This window comes from Callithrix jacchus, chromosome 10, assembly GCF_049354715.1.
Source record: "Callithrix jacchus isolate 240 chromosome 10, calJac240_pri, whole genome shotgun sequence".
Classification (NCBI taxonomy): Eukaryota; Metazoa; Chordata; class Mammalia; order Primates; family Cebidae; genus Callithrix; species Callithrix jacchus.
In genome coordinates this window covers 23,631,676-23,656,769 of record NC_133511.1, presented here as the reverse complement: position 1 = coordinate 23,656,769, position 25,094 = coordinate 23,631,676, and the positions used below count along the sequence as shown (strand labels likewise).

General features: G+C 36.4%; 3 protein-coding genes across 3 annotated transcripts; all 3 read right to left on the bottom strand.

Moving 5' to 3' along the window:
• Positions 1–484: 484 nt before the first annotated feature.
• Positions 485–3,106, bottom strand: LOC100394776 (olfactory receptor 10G9-like). The gene has a single exon (XM_002754604.5). The coding sequence runs from the start codon at positions 2,870–2,872 to the stop codon at positions 1,934–1,936; it is 939 nt and encodes a 312-aa protein (XP_002754650.3). The 5' UTR covers positions 2,873–3,106; the 3' UTR covers positions 485–1,933.
• A 3,701-nt stretch (positions 3,107–6,807) lies between these two features.
• OR10G4 (olfactory receptor, family 10, subfamily G, member 4) lies at positions 6,808–9,892 on the bottom strand. The gene has a single exon (XM_017977626.5). It carries the CDS (start codon positions 9,779–9,781, stop codon positions 8,843–8,845), a length of 939 nt encoding a protein of 312 aa, XP_017833115.4. The 5' UTR covers positions 9,782–9,892; the 3' UTR covers positions 6,808–8,842.
• Positions 9,893–19,193: 9,301 nt separating this feature from the next.
• On the bottom strand, positions 19,194–21,349 carry LOC100394280 (olfactory receptor 10G9). The gene has a single exon (XM_002754535.6). It carries the CDS (start codon positions 20,725–20,727, stop codon positions 19,792–19,794), a length of 936 nt encoding a protein of 311 aa, XP_002754581.3. The 5' UTR covers positions 20,728–21,349; the 3' UTR covers positions 19,194–19,791.
• Positions 21,350–25,094: the final 3,745 nt, after the last annotated feature.

The window sequence follows — 25,094 nt, the reverse complement described above, 5'->3', positions numbered from 1 at the left end:
TTATTTTGTATTCTCTCTTATACTTTGTTTATTAACCTCTAGTTTTATTGTATTATCATACAAGAAAATGAGTGGCAAAATTTATATTTAAAAACATAATAACTTTAATCTAACATACTATATTTTGGTTAGCTTCCTCTCTTTGTTTCTTTTCCTTAAAAATATATTTTTAATTAATTTTTTTTCCGAGAGGGTTTTGTGCTTCTATAATCTCTTACCTAAACAAGTTTCATACAGTCCACCACATTCATATCTCCTATCTACTGTGATTGAATTTTTATATGTATACCATGACATAGGGACAAGACTGATTTTTTTTGTTCTGAATACTCAGATACCTTAAAATAATTTCTTGAAGAAGGCAACCTTTGCTTTCCTGCTCTGCAGTGACATCTTTGTCATATAAATAAAGATCGATCTATTTCTTTTGTTTTTGTTTTTTTAAAAAATTTTTTATTTTTTATTGCATTTTAGGTTTGGGGGTACATGTGCAGAACATGTAAGATAGTTGCATAAGATCAATCTATTTCTTTACCCTGCATTGAGTTCCGTTTTTCTTCTTGTCTACCTTCACAAATACGACACCCTCTGAGTTACTATAGCTTTGTAATAAGTTTTGATAACTAGTGTTGTCAATCTATCAGTTAAGTTTTATTTCTTCAAGATAATCTGACCATTTTGGGACCCACTGAGTACACACTTTAGGATCCACATACTACAGCTGCAAAATCAAATGCTGGGGATTTTACTTGGAATAGTACTGAATTTATAGATCAATTTGAATAGAATCAGCATTTTAAAAATATGAGTCTCCCTGTGCACTTTATAATCCAAGATTTGTTCAGTAAATTATATATCCATCTGAAAATATTTTATTTCTATTATTGTGGTCTTATACATGCTACTTAATGTTAAATTCAGCTCTGGGTTTCTCATCCTCAGTACTATTGACATTTTGGCCATGATATGCTTTGTTGTGAGGCTCCCTCCTGTACACTGTGTGATGTTTAACACCCCTGACGTCTAGCCACTAGATGCCAGCACCTGAGACAAGTAACAATATTTCCAAACATTGTCAAGTGAACCAGGAGACAAAATTGCTCCAAGTGATTTAGATATTTAAGAGATTTAATTTTTTATATTGAATCTTCACAAACATAAAAAAATGGGTGCATGTGATAAGTGTATAAACTATTACATATATGTAGCTGTAGATCGTACATTATCATTGCTGGATAGTAATCTATTCTGTGTATATACAATTTCTATTTTATTCATTGATAATATTTTAAATATTAATAGCTTGCTATTTTGCCCAATAAAAAAAGTGTTTCTAAAAATATTTTCAGATACATATAAGTAAATAGATACATATACATACATAAATATATGAAAACTTGTACATTATATATGCTAAATGTGACATGCTTCCTTTTGTATACACATTTAGTTTGTATATACACATGCAAATATACAGATACATTAAAACCAAAAAGAAATTTGAACAGCTACTGCCACAATTAGAAAAATGACCTCAAATATCTGTTGCTATTTTTGAACAATGTCTCCGGATAGTAAAGTCTTAAGTTTGTGTGCAGAAGAAATCAAACAAAACACAAAAGCCTTTTATCAAGTTATAAACACCAATGATGCAACTATCTTTCCCTGAGATTCAGCTAAAATTATTTTGAAAAAAAATATGAACCTATTGATGAAAAATAAATCAATAAATCAGAATATAAGCACATTTCTCATAAATAATAGTCTAGATGTTATTTTAAAACTGTCTTAGAAAATTTGGGAAATAATTATAACTGTGCAGTGTTTTGGAATAGTGTTTAACACTGAGAATTATACGTATAATCAATTTCACATGAATAACTAAATTATATCACTGTTTTTTTTTTAAACTAGTGTACCTACTTCCTAGTATTTATTCTTTCTGAGAAAGAGCTGCTACTTTGTCTATCAGTTTCAACAAGGCTTTCTTCACCTCCTTGTTTCTCAAGGTGTACACAACAGGGTTGAGAAGTGGCGTCAGCACAGTGTAGAAAATGGCCACAACCCCATCCACAGTGTTCCTGGAGCCTGGCCTCAGGTAAACGAAAACACAGGGAATAAAGAAGCAAAGGACCACGGTACAGTGGGAGGCACAGGTCTGAAAGGCTCTGCGCCTCCCCTCTGAGGTGCGGATCTGCAGGACTGAACAGACGATGGACACATAGGACAGCACTATCAGGAGGAAGCAGCCGGAGGCCACTACCCCAATGTCCACAAAGATGACCATCTCATTGGCTGAGGTGTCTGCACAGGCCAGTTTCAGGATGGGTGGTGCATCACAGAAGTAGTGCTGGATCTGGCTGGGTCCACAGTAGGGTAAATGGAAAGTCAATGTGGTCTCAACAGCAGAGTGCAGAGAGCCACTGAGCCAAGTGCCAATGGCCAGGAGGGCACACGTGCTCCCACTCATCATGCTGGTGTACCTGAGCGGGTAACTGATGGCCAGGTAGCGATCATAGGACATGACTGTGTAGAGGAAACACTCGGTGCTCCCCAGGAAGTGAAAGAAATAGAGCTGAGCCACGCAGCTGTGGAAGGAGATAGCCCTGCCACTTGGGGACACCAAGGTCATCAGCATTTTGGGCACCGTGACAGTAGAGAACCACATGTCAATGAAGGACAGGTTGGAGAGGAAGTAGTACATGGGGGTGTGGAGTTGAGAATCCACCCTGATCACCAGCAGGATGAGGAGGTTCCCCAGCACAGTGAGCACATAAACAACCAGGAAGATTCCAAAGAGGGGAGCGTCCAGCGCTGGGGTAAGGGGAAGGCCTGTCAGGAAGAACACTGTCACAAGGCTAGTGTTCGACATTTCTTCTCACCCTTTGTTTTTCTCCCTCTGAGGATATAAAAAGCATACAGAGTTTAGCAATTAATTGATAGCTGAGAATCTATTCTCTATGTGAAAACCAGGTAGATAATTCTGGAGGTATCCTCGACTTTGCTTGTTATAAAGCTTACTTCATAAAGCTCATGAAGTGATTCCCTAGTGTCTCTCTCTCTCTCTCTCTCACACACGTGCACGTGCACACACACACACACACACACAGAGATACACATGCAGAAGATATTAGGAGAAACACGTTGTCTTAGATTTCAGTGAGTGTATAAATTACTGCAAACATACTGTCATAAAACATGTAGATTTATTGTCTCACCCTCTCTGTGGATCAGGTCAGCTGGGTCCTCTGCTCCGGGACTCACCAGGTTTTAATCAACATATCACCAGGGGCTGCAATCCTGCAATCTCATCTGAGGCTGGGGATCATCTTCCAAGCTTACGGGGGTTGTGGGCATGATTCAGTTCCTTCTAGTTTTAGGACTGAGGTACTAGTTTTTTTCCTGTTTGTTGGCAGGATGTATCATTCTTAGCTTATAGAGGTCACCCTAGGTCCTAGAAAGTCCTATCTACTTGGCTTTCTTAAAACATGACACGACTAGGTGTCATGGCTCACACCTGTAATCCCAGCACTTTAGGAGGCCAAGGTGAGTGGATCATGAGGTCAAGAGATTGAGACCATCCTGGCCAATGTGGTGAAACTCTGTCTCCACTAAAAATAGAAAAATTAGCTAGGCCTGGTGGCACACACCTGTAGTGCCAGCTACTTAGGAGACTGAGGCAGGAAAATCGCTTGAATCCGGGAGGCAGAGTTGCAGTGAGCCGAGATCACGCCACTGCACTCCAGTCTGGCGGCAGAGCGAGACTTTGCCTCAAAACAAACAAACAAACAAAAAACATGACAGGTTACTTCTTTGAAACCAATGAGATAAACTCTCTCCAGTTGGCTATGACAAAGTGTCATATAATGTTATGGAACGCAGTCAAGGGGGTGATATCCCATCATCTTAACAGGTTCCAGGCATACTCAAAGAAGGATATTAAATAGAAAGTATATAGCCGCGGGCAGGAATCTTGAAGGCTACTCAAAATTCCACCTACCACATTCTATTTTTGCTGCCTTGTTTGTTAAACAAACAAACAAACAAACAAACAAAAAACAAGAACTTAACTATCAGTAGCAAGAATATTTGAAAACTGAACCATACAAGTAAATCATTCTCTAGTTTCTCTTAAACTATTTGGCATTACTAATATCACCTACCTCACTGAGAAATTATAAGCATTAAATAAGACAATACATTTAAAGCACTAAGTACTGTGACTGGCAGGTCATAACTGCCTAATAAATGACAGTGACTCTTACCACGTTTGTGCCTTGCAGCATTATTACAGAATTGCCATTTTTGATCTTAGGTAGAAAGAGAGTACATATATTCTCTTAATGTTTTCAGAGAGTCCTTCTGAATCTAAGAGCTAGCTCTTTGCGTACTTTGTCATGCCTTTTACTGTTACTGATGTCCCCCTACTGCCTGCTTTTAAAGGGCTTCTCTCAGGTCTTGCAGAGCAGGTAAGAATCTCAGCATAACTCTATAGTGGGATACCCAGACCCTCCCAAATGATCCAGAGAGCACCAGTCTTCATACATCACTGCTTCCTTCCCCCATTTCTGTTACCCTAGAACACTTCCTATGTGGTTCTGAGAACATGGCATTCATATGTAGTCTCCCAAACACAATCTGCTGGGTAGGGGTCAGCTGTCTCTCTCACTCCTTCTACCCTAGGTTTCTAAATATATTCTAATATTAACTTTGTTAGATATCATGTGTTGCCTCCATCATCTTCCTCTACTCCTCATTCTCATAAGCCCAGGTCATGAATATCTCACAAAAGAAGATAATTCCATCAAGTCTGTGTTTCTTATTTAAGACCTAGAACCTAAGAGAGAAAAAATAGGACCAATGCAAGAAGAGAGGCCTCTGTCACCTTGATGTCAAGAGAAGCTGGAATTATGTGTAATGGAAATTGAGTCAGAAGCAAGATTTTTTACTTAATACAAAATATTGACTTAGTTCAGGATTCTTAACTAATTGTTCAGTGGGATGATACTATGAAACTTGTTAATTAATATGAGAGAAACCATAGAGTCTACTCTTCTCAAAGCCCAGATAAGATACCCAGGGAATGTGGCTTAAGCTATATTAAAGTAAGGTTTGTTAAATAAGTAAATAAATAGCAGAAAGGAGGCTACTGTATCACCAACATGCATATCAGAATTTTTAAAATGGAACCAGTATAACTCTGAAATTTCTACTGTACCAGCAGGACCAATCCCCAGCAGAACCTTGTGATCAGTTCTGATGGAATTTGAAAATGTTTATCCAGTGAAGTCTAAGGTAATCTGAGATCTAAAGCAAGAGTCTGAATCTGCAGGGTGAATGTTTGGCTTAAATATTAGTATTTAGTAGTATACGTAGCAACTTTGTCTCTATCTATCTAATTGATTTTATAACAGTCTTAACAATTCTTGAATTGTCTGAATGGAAGTTTGAGGTAAAGAAAAGAAGGAAAGCAGGAGAAAATAAGTTAAATCTGCATTTCTAAGAACTCACCTTACAGTATGTGATTCATTCAATAGTAAAACTCATCTAAGTTTTGCCACAACTTTTCACCTTCCACATGCTGTGTACAGGTGCTAAGTTTGCAAGTTACCACTCAAAGAACAGATACATGGTGTTAGGAAAGAGTGGTCCCTTTCTATTCAAGGACCAAATTAGCAGAGAATGGAAATGAACATGGGTAGGAACTTAACTTGATTTGTATCTCAGAAGATGGGACTGCTTTTGGGATTTTGGGTTCCCTCGATGAGCACAAAACAACTGGAAGAGACCAGTCAAAGGTTCTTCAGAAGCATGCACGCATTTCCTTGGTGTTCTTATTTGAACCCTCTGAGAAGAGCCCATGTCTGCCTAGAACCAATATTTAGACCTAAGAAGAAAGAATGAGGACAGACTTACCCTTTTGCCTCACCAGTAATTGAGAGACACTCACAACTTTTTGCTGTCAACTCAAAATTTTCCATGATTCATAAGCGTCCTGGAAAATTTGCTGACCCTCTCCAGCTTGGCCTCACCCTCTCATTCACCATCTTTGTATGGTGGTTCAAAAGATCCAAACCCCCAACCTTTTGTGTCGTTTACAGTTTCAGGTTGGCTTTTCCCCAGAGATCTATCTACCTAACCTAATTATATCCCAGTTGTATAAGTAATCATTAGTTATTATTGCTGTCATAATTTTCAAGCCTAAATACCTTTGAAATTTCATGTGTACATCTCCTTTCGAAGACTAACTTTTAGAATCTTTATTCATTGCTTTCTTTTATGCTAAGAGTCTTTATCTTATTGATTTATCTGAAGTTTTACAAACTGAAAACATTAATTTGGTTTTCATTGTAAGGTAAAATGTACTTTCAAATTTATCAACATTTAAATATATTTAAATTTGTGTAGATATGTTTATTGTTCTAGAAAATTTTATAAATTGATTCTACTATGTTTTCTGAAGTTGGTATTTTGCTTCAAAAGGATTTTCTTGGCCAAGCTTGGTGGCTCACGCCTGTAATCCCAGCACTTTGGGAGGCCAATGCGGGCGGATCACTTGAGCCCAGGAGTTGGAGACCACCCTGGGCAACATGGTGAAAACCCATCACTACAAAAAATACAAAACTTAGCTGGGCATGGTGGTAAGTGCCCTGTGTAGATTCAACTACTCAGAAGGCTGAAGTGGGAGTATCACCTGAGCCGAAGGTCAGGCCTAGAAGGTTGCAGTGAACTGAGATGGTGCTTCAGTGCTCCAGCTTGAGCAACAGAGCCAGACCCTGTTTCAAAAAAAAAAAAAAATGTCTTGCACACAAGTTTATCAGTTTTCACTTAGGTAATTTTAATGCTTTAAGGTTTTTTTCCTTCATTTAAATGTTTACTTCATCTGAAATTAATTTTACTTTATGTGAGACAATAGGATGTTTTCATTTTCTATATAATTTGAGATTATAGCTGTAATTACCTCATTAACTAAAGTGGGCTTTTTTTAGCAAATTTGGTTTAAGCTCCCAATTTTTTGTATTCTCTCTTATACTTTGCTTATTAGCCTCTAGTTTTATTAGATTATTATCAGAGAAAATGTGTGTCAAAATTTCTATTTCAAAATGTGATGACTTTAGTTTCATGTATTATTTTTATGGTTAGCTTTCTCTGTTTATTTTCTTTAAAAATATATTTTTAAAAAATCAATATTTTTCCAAGAGGGTTTTGCGCTCCTGTAAAGCGTCTTACCTAAATAAGGGTCATACAGTCCACCACATTCATACCTCCTATCTACTATAATTGAGTGTTTTATGGCTATAGTATGACATAGGCTCAAGACTGAGTTTTTTTATTCTGAATGCCCCAGATACCCCAAAATAATTTCTTGAAGAAGGCAATCTTACTTTACTACTCTGCAGTGTCTTCTTTGTCTTATGAATATGAATCAGTCTATTTTTTTACCCTGTATTCAGTTCTATTTTTCTATTTGTCTCGCCTCATACAAACACGACACTCTTTGAGTGACTATAGCTTTGTAATAAGTTTTGGTAACTAGTGTTGTCGATTTTTCAGTTGTCTTTTATTTCTTCAAGAGTGTCTTAACCATTTTGGGACTCATTCCATTTCAATCCACACTGTAGGATCTACATGTCCATAGTGGCAAAATCAAATGCTGGGATATTACTTGGAATAGTGTCGAATCTATAGATCAGTTAATAGAATTGGCATTTTTCATATATGAATCTCCATGTGCACTTTATATTGCAAGATTTGTTCAGCAAGTTTTATGTTCTTCTGAAAATATTTTATTTCTATTGTTATGGTCTTACACATGTTACTTCAAATTAAATTTAGTTCAGGCTTTCTCATCCTCAGCACTATCGATATTTTGGGCATGATAAGCTTTATTGTGAGGGTCTCTCCTATACATTGTGGGAGGTTTAACACCTCTGACTTCAACCACTTGATGTCAGCACTTCTGACAAGCAACAATATTTCCAGACATTGCCAAGTGAACCAGGGGATAAAATTGCCCCAAGTGATATAGTTATTTAAGAGATTAAATTTTTACATTGAATCTAAACAAACAAAAAATGGGCAAAAATGTATAAAGTGCATAAACTATTACATATGGAGCTGTAGATCACTCATTATCATTGCTGGATAGTAATCTATTCTGTGAATACACAATTTCTATTTGGTTCATTGATAACATTTTAATTATTAATAGCTAACTATTCTTGCCCATTAATAATAGTGTCTAGAAATGTTTTTGTGTATACATATGTAATAGATATATATGTACATACATAAGTATATGAAAACCTATATGTTAAATATGCTAAATGTTATGTACTTTCTTTTGGATATACATTTGGATTAGTATATGCACATACAAATATACAGATACATTAAAACTAAAAAGAAATTTGAACAGCTACAGCCACAATTATAAAAAAAGGACCTCAAACATTTGTTGCCGTTTTTGAACAATGTTTCCATGATGGTAAATTCTTAAGGTTATGTGCACAAGAAATAAAATAAAACACAAAAGCCATTTATCATGTTACAAACATGAAATAATCATCTATCCCTGAAATTCTATTGAAATATTTTTAAACTTAATATGAACCTATTGATGAGAAATGAGTCAATAAATCAGAATGTAATCATGTTCATCATAAATATAAGTCTGGCTGTGACGTTAAAACTGTCTTAGACATTCTGTGAAACAATTATAATTGTGTAGGTGTTTTGGAATAATGTTTAACACTGAGAATTATATGTATAATCACTTTCACATGAATAACTAAATTATATCACTGTTTTTTTTTTAACTAGTGTACCTACTTCCTAGTATTTATTCTCTCTGAGAATGAGCTGCTACTTTGTCTCTCAGTTTCAACACGGCTTTCTTCACCTCCTTGTTTCTCAAGGTGTACACAACAGGGTTGAGAAGGGGAGTCAGCACAGTGTAGAAAACAGCCACAACCCCATCCACAGCGTCCATGGAGCCTGGCCTCAGGTAAATGAAAACACAGGGAATAAAGAAGCAAAGGACCACGGTACAGTGGGAGGCACAGGTCTGAAAGGCTCTGCGCCTCCCCTCTGAGGTGCGGATCTGCAGGACTGAACAGACGATGGACACATAGGACAGCACTATCAGGAGGAAGCAGCCGGAGGCCACTACCCCACTGTTCACAAAGACGACCATCTCGTTGGCTGAGGTGTCTGCACAGGCCAGTTTCAGGATGGGCGGTGCATCACAGAAGTAGTGCTGGATCTGGCTGGGTCCACAGTAGGGTAAATGGAAAGTCAATGTGGTCTCAACAGCAGAGTGCAGAGAGCCACTGAGCCAAGTGCCAATGGCCAGGAGGGCACACGTGCTCCCACTCATCATGCTGGTGTACCTGAGCGGGTAACTGATGGCCAGGTAGCGATCATAGGACATGACTGTGTAGAGGAAACACTCGGTGCTCCCCAGGAAGTGAAAGAAGTAGAGCTGAGCCACGCAGCTGTGGAAGGAGATAGCCCTGCCACTTGGGGACACCAAGGTCATCAGCATTTTGGGCACCGTGACAGTAGAGAACCACATGTCAATGAAGGACAGGTTGGAGAGGAAGTAGTACATGGGGGTGTGGAGGTGAGAATCCACCCTGATCACCAGCAGGATGAGGAGGTTCCCCAGCACAGTGAGCACATAAATCACCAGGAAGATTCCAAAGAGGGGGGCGTCCAGCGCTGGGGCGTGGGGAAAGCCCATGAGGATGAACGCTGTCACAAGGCTGGCATTGGACATTTCTTCTCAACTTTGGTCTCTCTCCCTTTGGAGATATGAAGCATACCCAGCATTTAGCAGTTAATTGATACTACTCTCTATGTTGAAACTGCCTTAATTAGGTAGATAATTCTGGAGTTATTCTGCACTTTGCTTGTTACAAATCTTCCTCCATAAAGGTAATGATAAAATGATTTCAGCCTCTCTCACACACATGCACACAGGTGCACACACACAAAAGACACACAATCAGAAGAAAGTAGGAGAAACACACTGTATCAGACTTCCACTGATGTATTGAAAAATACCACAAACTTAATGGCATAAAACATGTAAAATTTTTATCTCAGTCTCTCGGTAGGTCAGGTCAGCTGGACCCTCTGCTGAGGGTCTCATCAGGTCTCAATCAACGTGTAACCAGAAGCTACAATCTCATTGGAGGCTCACAATTCTCTTCCAAGCCTACTGCAGCTGTTGGCAGGACCCCATTCCTTGCAGTTTTTGGACAGAGGTTTCCTTTTTTTTTGATGGTTCTTGGCAGGACATATCAATCTGAGCTTACAGAGGCCATCCTATGTCCTAAAATCAACCTCACCTTGCTGTCGATGATATGAAAGCTTTCTTCTTCAAAGTCAGAAAATAATCTGTCTCCAGTTTGCTAGAGCAAAATGTTCTGTAACATAATTGTAATCGAGGGTAATATCCCATCATAGTCACGTGTCCCACGTGCACTCAAAGGGAGGTTATTAAATAGGAATTATATACCAGTGAGCAGAAATTTGGGGGCTCCTTGGAATTCTACCTGCCATATTCTATTTTCATTGCAGGGTTCATAGGAGAACTTGAAAGGAATTTAATTGTTACTATGAAGGAAACACAGTACACTTAACACATGCACTATGTTTGAAAATGAAAATTTCCCCATTTGTTACTGCATTTGTCATCACTAACATCATATACTTCACTGAGAAATTATACGCATTAATTAAGATTTTATATATATGTATATGTGTGTGTGTATATATATATATATATATATATTACTAAGGACTATGTCTGGCAGGTAATAACTGCTCAATAAATGATCGTGAGTCTTGTGACACTGTGCATTGCAGTAGTATTACAGATTTGCCATTTTTGATCTTAGATAGAGAGTTCTCTTAGTGTTTTCAGCATCTTCCTCAATCTAAGAGCTATGACTTGTTCATCCCTGATACTGTTACTGATGTCTTCACTACTGCCTACTTTTAAAGGGCTTCTTCTAGGTCTCTCAGAGCAGGTAAGAATCTCAGCACAACTCTATAGTGGGATTCCCACAATCTCCAAAATGATCCAGAGAGCACCAAGTTTCATACATGACTGCCTCCCATTTTCTTATACTAGGCCATCCCCTGGGATGCTCTAAGATCGTGACTTTCATATGTGTTCTCCCAACTGCAATCTACTAACTAGCTTTCTGTTGTATATTACTCTATCCTAGATGTCTAAATGTTTCCTAATACTGGCTTTGTAGATAATATTTTGTCCCCACCATCTTTCCCTCCTCCACATACTCATATCCCCAGGCAATGCTCTCATAATAAAAGACAATTCTTTCAAGCCTACATTTCTTTTCTAGCACCTACCACCTAAGACAAGAAAACAGAACCCAATGCAAGAGGAAGGGATATAGGTTGGTTTGTTTTCAAGAAAAGCTCAGATTCTGTATAATTGGTATTCAGGTTGAAATGATGTTTTTAACTGAATACAAAATATTTTCTTAGTCCAGTCTTGTTAATGAGGTGTTTTGTGGAGAAGACTATGAAACTGATTCACGAATATGGAAGAAACCAGGATGTCTTCAGTTTACAGAACCCAGGCAAAATGTATCCTGACATATTACCACCAGGGAATGCAGCTGAAGCTACATTAAAGCAAGGTTTTTCAAATATGTAAATCAATAACAGAAGTAGCATTATTGTAATCATCAATATGGACATCAGAACCTTAAAAATAGAATCAATATAACTCTGAAATTTCTACTGTGCCAGCAGGACCCAATCCTCATGAATGTAACATATTCAGATTTGATGAAATATGAAAATTTTTATCAGGTGAAGTCCTATGTTACCTGATACCTAAGCTAGGAGTCTCAATAGGTAGAGGCAATGTTTGCCTTGACTATCCCTGGTGTAGACATTTGGTCCCTATTTGTATACCCTCAATTACTCTCAATCTACCTTGATAAATCAATTTTAGAACAAATTCTAATAATTCTTGAATATCTTACTTCTGAATGAAAGTTAAGATAAAGAAAAGAAGGGAAGTTGGAGAAAATAAGTGAAGTCTACATTTCTAAAGACTCACCTTGCAGTGTGTGATGCTTTTCGGTAGTAACACTCATCTGACTTTCTCCCCAAATTTTCATTTTCTACCCACTGTGTACAGACACTAGTTTGCAAGGTTCACTCAAAGAACGGTACACAATGTTGAGAAAGAGCAGTCCATTTCTATTTAAAAACCAAACTAGTTAAAGTACAAGGAATGAAAATGAACATGGGTAGGAACTTAACTTGATCTCTGTCTCAGAGGATGGGATTGTTCTGGGGCTTTCAGATTCCCTTGATGAGCACAAAACAACAGGAAGAGACCAATGTAAACTTCTCCAGAAGCACACACGCATTTCCTTAGTGTTTCTTATTTAAACCCTCTTGAGAAGAGCCCATATCTTCCTGGAACCAATATTTATACCTAAGAGGAAAGGAGGAGGAAGACTCTTCCCTCATCAGTGATCGAGAGACACTTACGACTGCTTGCTTTCAACTTAAAAATTTTCCAGAATCCATAATAGGCCTCCCCTGGTGCTCTGTAGCTCAGCATCAGTCTCTCATTTATCTTTATATGGTGGTTAAAAACATTTCCAAACTTTTTTGAGAATTCCCAAACGTTTTTTGTTGTTTAGAGTTTTGTGGTGGCTTTTCTCCAAAGATAAACCTACCTAATTATTTTCCAATTGTCTAAGTAATAACTAGATAGTACTGCCATCATAATTTTCATTGCTTTTACAAGCGTGAGTAAACACTGTCAACATTTCATGCATATAGCTCCTCTTGAAAATTAAGGTTTCAGGATCTTTATTGATTTCTTTGAGATAATAGTCTTAATCCCATTAACTTGTCTAAAGTTTTACAAATTGCAAACATTAATTAGTTGTTTTATTGTAAGTTAAAATGTGCTTTCAAATTGTTGTCATTTAAATAATTTTTGTTGTACAGATATTTTTAATGTTCTAGGAAATTGTATGAATCGATTCCAATATATTTACGATGTTGGCATTTTGCTTTCAAAGGACTGTCTTGCACACAGGTTTATTACTTTTCACTTATATAATATTTAATGCTTTCAGGTTTTTTCCTTCATTATTTCTCTACTTTACTGAAAATTAATTTTACTTCACATATAACATCAGGATGTTTTTATTTTCTATAGAATTTTGGTTATAGTTGTAATTACCTCATTAACAGAAGGCGTTTTTTAGGGATTTGGTTTAAATTCTCATTGTTTTGATTTCTCTTTTATAATTTGCTTATTAAACTTTGGATTTAATATACTATATACAAAGAAAATGAGCTGAAAAATTTCTATGCCAAAATATAATTAATGTATAATTTTCATGGTTAGCTTCTTCTGTTTATTTGTTTTCTTTGAAATGTATTTACTAATGAAATGTCATAAAGTCTACCATATTTATGTCTCCTATCCATTGTAATTGATTTTTTATGTAGATAGTGTGAGATAGGATCAAGATTATTCTTTCATTCTGAAAACCCAATAACTCAAAATAATTGATTGAAGAAGTCATTATTGCTTTACTGCACTGTGGTGCCATCTTTGCTACGTGAATATACACAGGTCTATTTACGTTATCCTCTCTTCACTTCCAAATACTTATACAAATACTACATTTTCTGAATTGCTAAAGCTTCATAATAGGTTTGATATCTAGTGCCGTGTATCTTTCAACTATATTTTATTTCTTCAAAACTACCTTGATCATTTTCGTGATCCATCTCATTTCAATATATACTTTAGGATCTACATATTCATATCTGCAAAATCAAATGCTGTAATCTTATTGGAATTACATTGAACCTATAGATCAATTTGAAGATAGTTGATAACTTTAAAATTTGAATCTTCCATTCAATATGCATATACTAATGCCCAGTTTCTTCAGCAACTTTTATATATTTTTTAAAATATCTTGTTATTTCTATTGTAGTGGTCTTACCCATTTTTATTTAAAATTAAAGCCAGATCAAGGTTTCTCATCCTCAGTACAATGGACATTTTGGGCAAGATAAGCCTTGTGATGAGGGTCTGTGCTATGTTTTGTGGGATATTTACCCAGATCCTTGACCTTCAGCCACTGGATTCGAGCACCTGTGACCTGTGGCAGTATCTTCTGACATTGCTAAGCAAAGCTGGCAAGGCAAGATTGTCCTCACTGATATATATATATATATATATATATATATATATATATTTAATTGTTTTATACTGAATCTTAACAAATAAATAACTTAAATAAGTAAGCACAAAAGATAAATGCAAATATCATTTTACATGTAGCTGTAGATTATATGTTATTGCTGTATTATAATCCATGTGTGAATATACAACAATTTATATTTCATTCATTATTTGATAGTCATTTTAAATAGTTTGCTTTCTCTGCCTATTTAATATGGCATTTCTACAAATAATGTTTTAGGGGAGTGTGTGTGTGTGTGTGTGTGTGTGTGTGTGTTGAATTTTCATTAACATACCTATATATTATATATTATATGATTTCTTTTGCATATGCATTTGAATTTGTATATACATGTACAAATACAAAGATATACTAAAACAACTAAAAAGGTATTTAAACAGAAATAGCCACAAACAGAAAAGCGACTGCTGACATTTGTTATCCTTAACTAGTATCTCTCATAACCATAAATTCTTAAATTGTGCACACACAAAGAAATATGAAAGTATGTCATCAGCTTACATATACGAATGATTCCACTGTGTATCCCTGAGACCTGACTACTATATATATATTTTTTTAATAAAATGTCTGTTGATGAGAAATACCTCAATAGATGCTACAAGCATGTTCATAATAAATAAAAATCTAGCTGTGACTTTAAAAATGCTCTATACACCAATAACAGACAAATGGAGAGCCAAATCATGAGTGAACTCCCATTGACTATTGCAACAAAGAGAATAAAATACCTAGAAATACAACTTACAAGGGATGTGAAGGACCTCTTCAAAGAGAACTACAAACCATTGCACAAGGAAATAAGAGAGGACACAAACAAATGGGAAAACATCCCATGCTCATGGATAGGAAGAATCAGTATCATGAAAATGGCCATACTGCTCAAAGAAACTTATGGATTCAGTGCTATCCCCATCAAACCACCACTGACTTTCTTCACAGAATTGGAAAAAACTACTTTAAATTTTATATGGAACCAAAAAAGAGCACACATACCCAAGACAATCCTAAGAAAACAAAACAAAACAAAACAAACAAAAAAACAAAGGTGGAGCTATCAGGCTACCTGACTTCAAACTATACTACAAGGCTGCAGTAACCAAAACAGTGTGATACTGATACCAAAACAGATATATAGACCATTGTGACAGAACACAGGCTTCAGCAATAACACCACACATCTACAACCATCTGATCTTTGAAAACCCTGACAAGAACAAGCAATGGGGAAAGCATTCTGTATTTAATAAGTGGTTTTAGGAAAACTGGCTAGCCATATGCAGAAAGCTGAAACTGGATCCCTTCCTGGCACCTTACATAAAAATTAACTCAAGATAGATTAAAGACTTAAACATAAGACTTAAAATGATAAAAACTCTAAAGAAAACCAAGGCAATACTATTCAGAGCATAGGCATGAGCAAAGACTTCATGACTAAAACACCAAAAGCTATGGCAACAAAAGCCAAAATTGCCAAAGGGATCTAATTAAACTAAAGAGATCCTGCACAGCAAAAGAAATTGACATCAGAGTGAACAGGCAACCAACAGAATGGGAGAAAATTTTTGCAGTCTCTCCATCTGACAAAGGGCTAACATCCAGAATCTACAAAGAACTTAATCAAATTTACAGGGAAAAGAAAACAAATAACCCCATCAAATTTGGCAAAGGATATGAACAGACATTTCTCAAAAGAAGAGATTTATGCAGCAACAGACATATAAAAAATGCTTATCATCACTGGTCGTTAGAGAAATGCAAATCAAAACCACAATGAGATACCATCTCATGCCAGTTAGAATGGGGTTCATTACAAAGTCAGGAAACAACAGATGCTGGAGAAGATGTGGAGAAATAGGAACGCTTTTACACTGCTGGTGGGAGTGTAAATTAGCTCAACCATTGTGGAAGATAGTGTGACGATTCCTCAAGGATATAGAAATAGAAATACCATTTGACCCAGCAATCCCATTACTGGGAATATACCCAAAGGATTATAAGTCACTCTACTATAAAGACACATGCACACATATGTTTATTTTGGGACTGTTCAATATAAGAAAGACTTGGAACCAACCCAAATGTCCATCAATGATAGACTGGATAAAGAAAATGTGTCACATATACACAATGGAATACTATACAGCCATTAAAAAGGATGAGTCAATGTCCTTTGCAGGGACATAGATGAAGCTGGAAACCATCATTCTTAGCAAACTGACACAAGAACAGAAAACCAAACACCACATGTTGTCACTCATAGGCAGATGTTGAACAATGAGAACACATGGACACAAGAAGGGGAATATCACACACTGGGGTCTGTTGGGGGTTGGGGGACTAGGGGAGGGGTAGTGGGGGGAGATTGGGGAGGGATAACATTGGGAGAAATACATAATGTAGGTGACAGGGGTAAGGAGGCAGCAAACCACCATAGCATGTGTATACCTATGTAACAATCCTGCAGGATCAGCACATGTACCCCAGAAATTAAGTAAATCAAAAAAAAATAAAAAATAAAATAAAATACTGTAGAAGCCTGGTCGGGCGTGATGGCTGACACCTGTAATTCCAGCACTTTGGGAAGCTAAGGCAGGCAGATCACTTGAGCCAAGGAGTTCGAGACCAACCTTGGAAACATGGTTAAACCCTGTCTCCACACACACAAAAAAAATACAAAAATTGGCTGAGTGTTGTGACTCATGCCTGTCGTCCTAGCTACTTGGAAGGCTGAGGTGAGAGGATGTGGGAGGCAGATCTTACAGAGCCGAGATCATGTCACTGCACTCCAGCCTGGGTGATAAAACCAGACCCTGTCTTAAAATAAAATAAAATATTATATTATATAAGCATAGAATCAAATAATACTATCAAGTAAGGTTCTAGTTGAGGAAATAAAAGTTAACTGAAACATTAAAAAACATTTTCTTGCACACAAAGTTATCAGTTTTCACTTATGTAATATTTAATGCTTTAAGATTTTTCCCTTCATTTAAATCTTTACTTCATCTGAAATTAATTTTACTTTATGTGAGACAATAGGATGTTTTGCTTTTCTGCATAATTTGATATTGTAGTTGTAATTACCTCATTAACTGAAGTGGGGTTTTCTTAAGAAATTTGGTGTAAATTCCCATTTTTTTCCTATTCTCTCTTATACTTTGCTTATTAACCTCTAGTTTTATTACATTATCATCAAAGAAAATGAGTGGCAAATTTTCCATTTCAAAATGTAATGACTTTAGTCTCATGTATTATTATTACTTTTTAATACATAGTGTTTTATTTATATAAGTTTAGTTCATATTTATAGAAAATGAAGTTCCTCAGATGGATTCCCCAAATCTTTAAATCAGTGGTTATAGTTGTTGACTATATCCACACTATCCTTACCATCCAATTTGTCTTTGTATTTTGTTTTAGTGGCACAGTATTAAGATAATCCTAAATTATACAAGAAATTAATCTCAAATAATAGCAGCTGTCATACTACATCCTCAGAATTCTCATCACTAAAACAGAGATGTCAGTAAAATATTTTATAACAGTTGCTTTTTTCAGAGTTGTTTAAAATATTGTTTAAAAAATACTTAAACCATGTGGTACATATACACCATGGAACACTATACAGCCAAGAATGGAATGAAATCTGGTCTTTGTAGCAACATGAATGTAGCTGGAGGCCATTATCCTAAGGAAACTAATGTAGAAACAGAAAGTTAAATTCTGCTTATTCTCTTTTAAGTGGGAACTAAACATTGGATACACATAAACATAAAGATGGGAACAACAGTGGGGACTACAAGAGGAAGAAGGAATTTTTATGGTTAGCTTCCTCTGTTTATTTCTTTAAAAATGGGTTTTTACATTAATTTTTTTCCAAGAAGGTTTTGCACTCTTATAAAGTCTCTTATCTAAACAAGTGTCATGCAGACCACCACATTCATATCTCCTATCTACTATAGTTGAGTTTTTATATGTGTATAGTATGACATAGGCTCAAAACTGATTTTTCTATTCTGAACACCCAGATACCCCAAAATAATGTCTTGAAAAAGGCAATCTTGCTTTCCTGCTCTGCAGTGTCATCTTTGTCTTATGAATAAGGATCAGTCTATTTCTTTACCCTGTATTCAGTTTCATTTTTCTGTTTGTGAAGCCTCATATAAATACGACACTCTCCGAGTTACTACAGCTTTGTAACAAGTTTTGATAACTAGTGTGAATCTTTCAGTTATGTTTTATTTCTTCAAGATTGTCTTGACCATTTTGGGACTCATTCCATTTTGATACACACTTTAGGATTCACATATGCATAGTTCCAAAATCAAATGCTGCGGTTTTATTTAGAATAGTTTCCAATCTATAGCTCAATTTGAATAGAATTGGCATTTTTCAGATATGAGTCTCCCTGTGCACTGTATAATCCAAGATTTGTTCAGCAAATTCTATATTCATCTGAAAACATTTTATTTCTATTGTCGTGTTCTTACACATATTACTTAAAATTTAATTCAGCTGCGGTTTTCTCATCCTCAGCACTATCGACATTTTGGTGATGATAAGCTTTGTTGTGAGGGTCCCTCCGGTACACTGTGGGATGTTTAACACCTCTGACCTCTAGCTACTAGATGCCAGCACCTGTGACAAGCAACAATATTCCCAGACATTGCAAAGTGAACCAGGAGACAAAATTACCCCAAGGGATCTAGCTATTTAAGAGGCTTAATTTTTTGTATTAAATCTTAACAAACATTAAAAAATGGGCACAAATGATAAGTGTATATACCATTAAACATGTAGTTATAGATCATTTATTATCATTGCTAGACAGTAATGTGTTATGTGAATACACAGTGTCTATTTGATTTATTGATAATATTTTAAATATCAGTAGTCATTAAAATTTTTTTGGATATATATATGTAAACAGACAGATACATATACATATGTAAATATATGAAAACCTGTATGTTAAATATGCTAAATGTTATATACTTTCTTGTGTATACACATTTGGATTTGTGTATACACATACAAATATACAGATACATTAAAACCAAAAGGAAATTTGAACATCTACAACCACAATTAGAAAAATAACCTCTAATATTTTCCGATATTTTTTAACAATCTCTCCTTGATGGTAAAGTCTTACGTTTGTGTGCACAAGAAATGAAACAAAACACAAAAGGCTTTTATCAAGTTATAAACACCAGTGACTCAACCATCTATCCCTGAGATTTGATTAAAATATTTTTAAACATTATGAACCTATTGATGAGAAATGAGTCAATAAATCAGAATGTAATTATGTTCATCATAAATATAAGTCTAGCTGTGACGTTAAAACTGTCTTAGATAATCTGTGGAAGAATTATAACCGTGCAGTGTTTTGGAAATATGTTCAAAAGTGAGAGCTATACATATAATCAATTTCACATGAATTAATTATATTACTATTTTTAAACAAACTATTGTGCCTACTTTCTAGTGTTTATTCACTCTGAGAATATGCTACTTTGTCTCTCAGTTTCAACACAGCTTTCTTCACCTCCTTGTTCCTCAGGGTGTACACAACAGGGTTGAGAAGTGGCGTCAGCACAGTGTAGAAAACGGCCACAACCCCATCCACAGTGTTCCTGGAGCCTGGCCTCAGGTAAATGAAAAGACCAGGGCCAAAGAAGCAAAGGACCACGATACAGTGGGAGGCACAGGTCTGAAAGGCTCTGCGTCTTCCTTCTGAGGTGCGGATCCGCAGGATTGAACAGACGATGGACACATAGGACAGCACTATCAGGAGGAAGCAGCCCGAGCCCACTATTCCAACAGTCACAAAAATGACAATCTCGATGGCTGAGGTGTCTGCACAGGCCAGTTTCAGGATGGGTGGTGCATCACACAAATAGTGCTGGATCTGGCTGGGTCCACAGTAGGGTAAATGGAAAGTCAATGTGGTCTGGACAGCAGAGTGCAGAGAGCCACTGAGCCAAGTGCCAATGGCCAGGAGGGCGCATGTGCTCCCACTCATCATGCTGGTGTACCTGAGCAGGTAACTGATGGCCAGGTAGCGATCATAGGACATGACTGTGTAGAGGAAACACTCGGTGCTCCCCAGGAAGTGAAAGAAATAGAGCTGAGCCACGCAGCTGTGGAAGGAGATAGCCCTGCCACTTGGGGACACCAAGGTCATCAGCATTTTGGGCACTGTGACAGTAGAGAACCACATGTCAATGAAGGACAGGTTGGAGAGGAAGTAGTACATGGGGGTGTGGAGGTGAGAATCCACCCTTATCACCAGCAGGATGAGTAGGTTCCCCAGCACAGTGAGCACGTAAACCACCAGGAAGATTCCAAAGAGGGGAGCATCCAGCACTGGAGAATGGGGAAGGCCCATGAGGATGAATACTGTCACAAGGCTACTGTTGGACATTTCTTCTCATCTTTGATCTCTCTCCCTCTGAGGATATAAAGAGCACCCAGCATTTAGCATATAATTGAGAAATGAGAATCAATTTTCTACGTGGAAACTGCATTAACCAGGTAGATAATTCTGGAGTTATTCTGTACTTTGTTACAAAGCTTCCTTCATGGAAATGCTGATGAAATTAGCCTCTCTATGTGTTAGCCTCTCTAACACACATCCACACAGTTGCTCACACACAGAGACACAAATGCAGAAGAATGTAGGAGAAACACACTGTATTAGATTGTCATTGATTAATATAAAAATACCACAAACTTAGTGGCATAAAACATGTAAACTTTATCTCACCCTCTCTGTGGTTCAGCTGGATCCTCCGCTGAGGGTCTCATCAGATTTCAATTAATGTGTCACCAGAAGTTTTAATCTCATTGGAGGCTCACAATCCTCTTCCTAGCCTATTGCAGGTGTTGGTAGGATCTCATTCCTCACAGTTTTTGTACATAGGTCTCTGGTATTTTTGCTGGTTTTTGGCAGGGCATATCAATCTCAGCTTACAGATGTCACCCTATGTCCTAAAATCCTCTTTGCCTTGCCTTCAATGACATGACAGCCTACTTCTTCAAAGTCAGAAAAGAATCTCTCTCTAGTTTTCTATAGCAAAATGTTTTGTAACATAATTCCAATCAGGGGTAATATTCCATCATAGTCACATGTCCCACGTGCACTCAAAGGGATGTTACTATATAGGAAGTGTATAACAGTGGGCAGGAATTTTGGGGGCTCCTTGGAATTCCACCTACCATATTCTATTTTCATTGCAGAGTTCATGGGAAAACTTAAAGGAACAAGAATCTAATTGTTACTAGGAATGAAGCCCAGTACAAATAAATCATCCACTAGTTTCCTCATATGTTATTATATTTGACATCACTAACATCACATACCTCACTGAGAAATTATAAGCATTAAATAAGATTATATATATATACACAGACACTATACTAAGTACTATGCCTGGCAAGTAATAGCTGCTCAATATATGATAGTGAGTCTTACAACATTGTGCCTTGCATCAGTACTATGGATGTGCCATTTTTATCTTAGATAGAAAGAGAGTACCTACATTCATTAGGTATTTTCAGAGAGTCCTTCTCAATCTAAGAGTTATGTCTTTCTGGACTATTTCATGCCCAGTGCTGTTATTGGTGTCCTCACTACTGCCTGTTTTTAAAGGGTTCTCTCGGAGCAGATAGGAATGTCAGCATAACTCTATAGTGGGATTCCCACAACCTCCCAAATGCTCCAGAGAGCACCAAGCGTCATATATGACTGCCTCCTGTTTCTCTCACAGTAGGCCATCTCCTGGAAGGCTCTACGATCATGACATTCATATGTGATCTCCCAACTACAATCTACTAGCTAGCTTTCTATTGTACATCACTCTGTCCTAGATGTCTAAATGTTTCCAAATATGGGCTTGGTTGCAGATAATATCTTGCCCCCCCCACCATATTCCCCTCCTCCACATATTCATAAGCCCAGGCAATGCTCTCATAATAAAAGACAATTCTGTCAAGTCTCTGTTTATTTTTAACACCTAACACCTAAGACAGGAAAACAGCACCGATGCAGGAGGAAGAGGTATAGGTTGGTATGAAGTCAAGAAAAGCTGAGATTTTATACAATTGGTATTCAGGTTGAAATAATGTTTCTAACTGAACGCAAAATATTTTCTTAGTCCAGGCTTGTTATGATCTGTGGGGAAGACTATGAAACTGATTCACCAGTCAGTGGAAGAAACCAGGATATCTGTAGTTTATAGAACTCAGGTAAAATGTTATGCAGCTGACGATATATTAAAGCAAGGTTTTTCAAATATGTAAAAAAAAAAAAAAGGAGAAACATCATTATTGTAATCACCAATATGGGTATCAGAACCTTAAAAATAGAACCAATAGAACCCTGAAATTTCTGCTGTACCAGCAGGACCCAATCCTCATGAATGCAGCATAATCAGATTTGATGAAATATAAAAATTTTTCTCAGGTGAAGTCAAATGTTGCCTGATACCTGAAGCGGGAGTCTCAAACAGTAGAGACAATGTCTGCCTTGACTATCCCTGGTGTGGACATTTGGTCCCTATTTGTATACCCTCAATTACTCTCAATCTACCTTGATAAATCAATTTTAGACAAGTTCTATTAATTCCTGAATATCTTAGTTCTGAATGAAAGTTAAAGAAAAGAAGGGAAGTTGGAGAAAATAAGTGAAGTCTACATTTCTAAAGACTCACCTTGCAGTATGTGATTCTTTTCGGTAGTAACACTCATCTGACTTTCTCCATAATTTTTCATTTTCTACCCACTATGTACAGACACCAGTTTGCAAGGTTAACTCAAAGAACAGGTGCATGGTGTTGAGAAAGAGTGGTCCATTTGTATTTAGGGACCACACTAGTTGAATTGCAGGGAATGAACATGAACATGGGTAGGAACTTAACTTGATCTCTGTCTCAGAGGATGGGATTGCTCTGGGGCTTTCAGATTCCCTTGATGAGCACAAAACAGGAAGAGACCAATGTAAACTTCTTCAGAAGCATGCACGCATTTCCTTAGTGTTTCTTATTTGAACCCTCTTGAGAAGAGCCCATATCTTCCCATATCTAAGAAGGAGGAGGAATGACTTACTCTTTTCACTCACCAGTGATAGAGAGACACTCAGGACTGTTTGCTCTCAACTTAAAATTTTCCAGAATCCATAATGTCTCACGTGGTGCTCTGCAGCTCAGCATCACTCTCTCATTCATCTTTATATGCTAGTTCAAAACATCCAAATTCCCAAACTTTTTTATTGTTTAGAGTTTCAGGGTGGCTTTTCCCCAAAGATAAACCTAAGATAATTATTTCCCAACTGTATAAGTAATAATTAGATGGCACTGCTTCTTAATTTTCATTGCTTTTACAAGCATGAGTAAACACTGTTCAACATGTCATGCCCATACCTCCTTTTGAAAATTAACTTTTCAGGATCTTCATAGATTTCTTTCTTTTGAGATAATAATCTTTATGAACTTGTCTGAAGTTTTACAAATTGAAAACATTAATTAGTTATTTGATTGTAAGGTAAAATTTGCTTTCAAATTGCTGTCATTTAAATAATTTTTATTTGTACAGATATTTTTAATGTTCTAGGAAATTGTATGAATCTATTCCAATATATTTCTGATGTTGGTATTTTGCTTTCAAAGGATTTTCTTGCACACAAGTTTATTAGTTTTCACTTATATAATACTTAATGCTTTAAGGTGTTTTCCTTCATTATATCCCTATTTTGTTGGAAATTAATTTTACTTCACATGTAACATCAGGATGTTTTTATTTTCTATAGAATGTTGACTATAGTTGTAATTACCTCATTAACAGAAGGTGTCTTTTAGAGATTTCATTTAAATTCTCATTGCTTTGATTTCTCTCTTATAATTTGCTTATTAAACACTGGCTTTATTACATTACATGCAAAGGAAATGAGCTGAAAATTTTCTATTTCAAAATGTAGAACTTTATTGTATCATTTTTATGTTTAGCTTCTTCTGTTCATTTGTTTTCTTTGAAATATATTTACTAAAATAATGTCATAAAGTCTACCATATTTATGTGTCTGATCCATTGTAATTGATTTTTTATGTAGATAGTGTGAGATAGGATCAAGATTATGTTTTCCTTCTGAAAACCCAGTAACTCAAAATAATTGATTGAAGAAGTCATTATTGCTTTACTGCACCGCGGTGCCATCTTTGCTACGTGACTGTATAGGTCTATTTTATCCTCTCTTCACTTCTATACAAATACACCAATACTACACTTTCTGAATTGCTAAAGCTTCATAATATGTTTGATATCTAGTGCTGTGTATCTTTCAACTATATTTTATTTCTGCAAGACTACCTTGATCATTTTCCTGATCCATTTCATTTCAATATACACTTTGGGATCTACATATTCCTATCTGCAACTTAAATGCTGGGATTTTATTGGAATTACATTGAATCTATAGATCAATTTGAAGAGAACTGTTGTCTTTAAAATATGACTCTTCCATTCTATATGCATATAATAATGCCTAATTTCTTCAGCAACTTTTATAGTTTTTTGAAAATATCTTGTTATTTCTATTGCAGCAATCTTACTCATTTTTACTTAAAGTTAATGTCAGATCAAGGTTTCTCATCCTCAGCACAATGGATGTTTTAGCCAAGATCAGTCTTGTGATGAGGGTCTGTGCTATGCACTGTGAGATGCTTACTCACATCCCTGACCTCTAGCCACTGGATGGGAGCACCTGTGACCTGCAACAATATTCAGACATTCTAAGCA

What these genes read in the sequence shown, in the direction of transcription:
- LOC100394776 (XM_002754604.5), bottom strand. Translation starts at nt 2,872, where the DNA reads ATGTCGAACACTAGCCTTGTGACAGTGTTCTTCCTGACAGGCCTTCCC.
- OR10G4 (XM_017977626.5), bottom strand. Translation starts at nt 9,781, where the DNA reads ATGTCCAATGCCAGCCTTGTGACAGCGTTCATCCTCATGGGCTTTCCC.
- LOC100394280 (XM_002754535.6), bottom strand. Translation starts at nt 20,727, where the DNA reads ATGTCCAACAGTAGCCTTGTGACAGTATTCATCCTCATGGGCCTTCCC.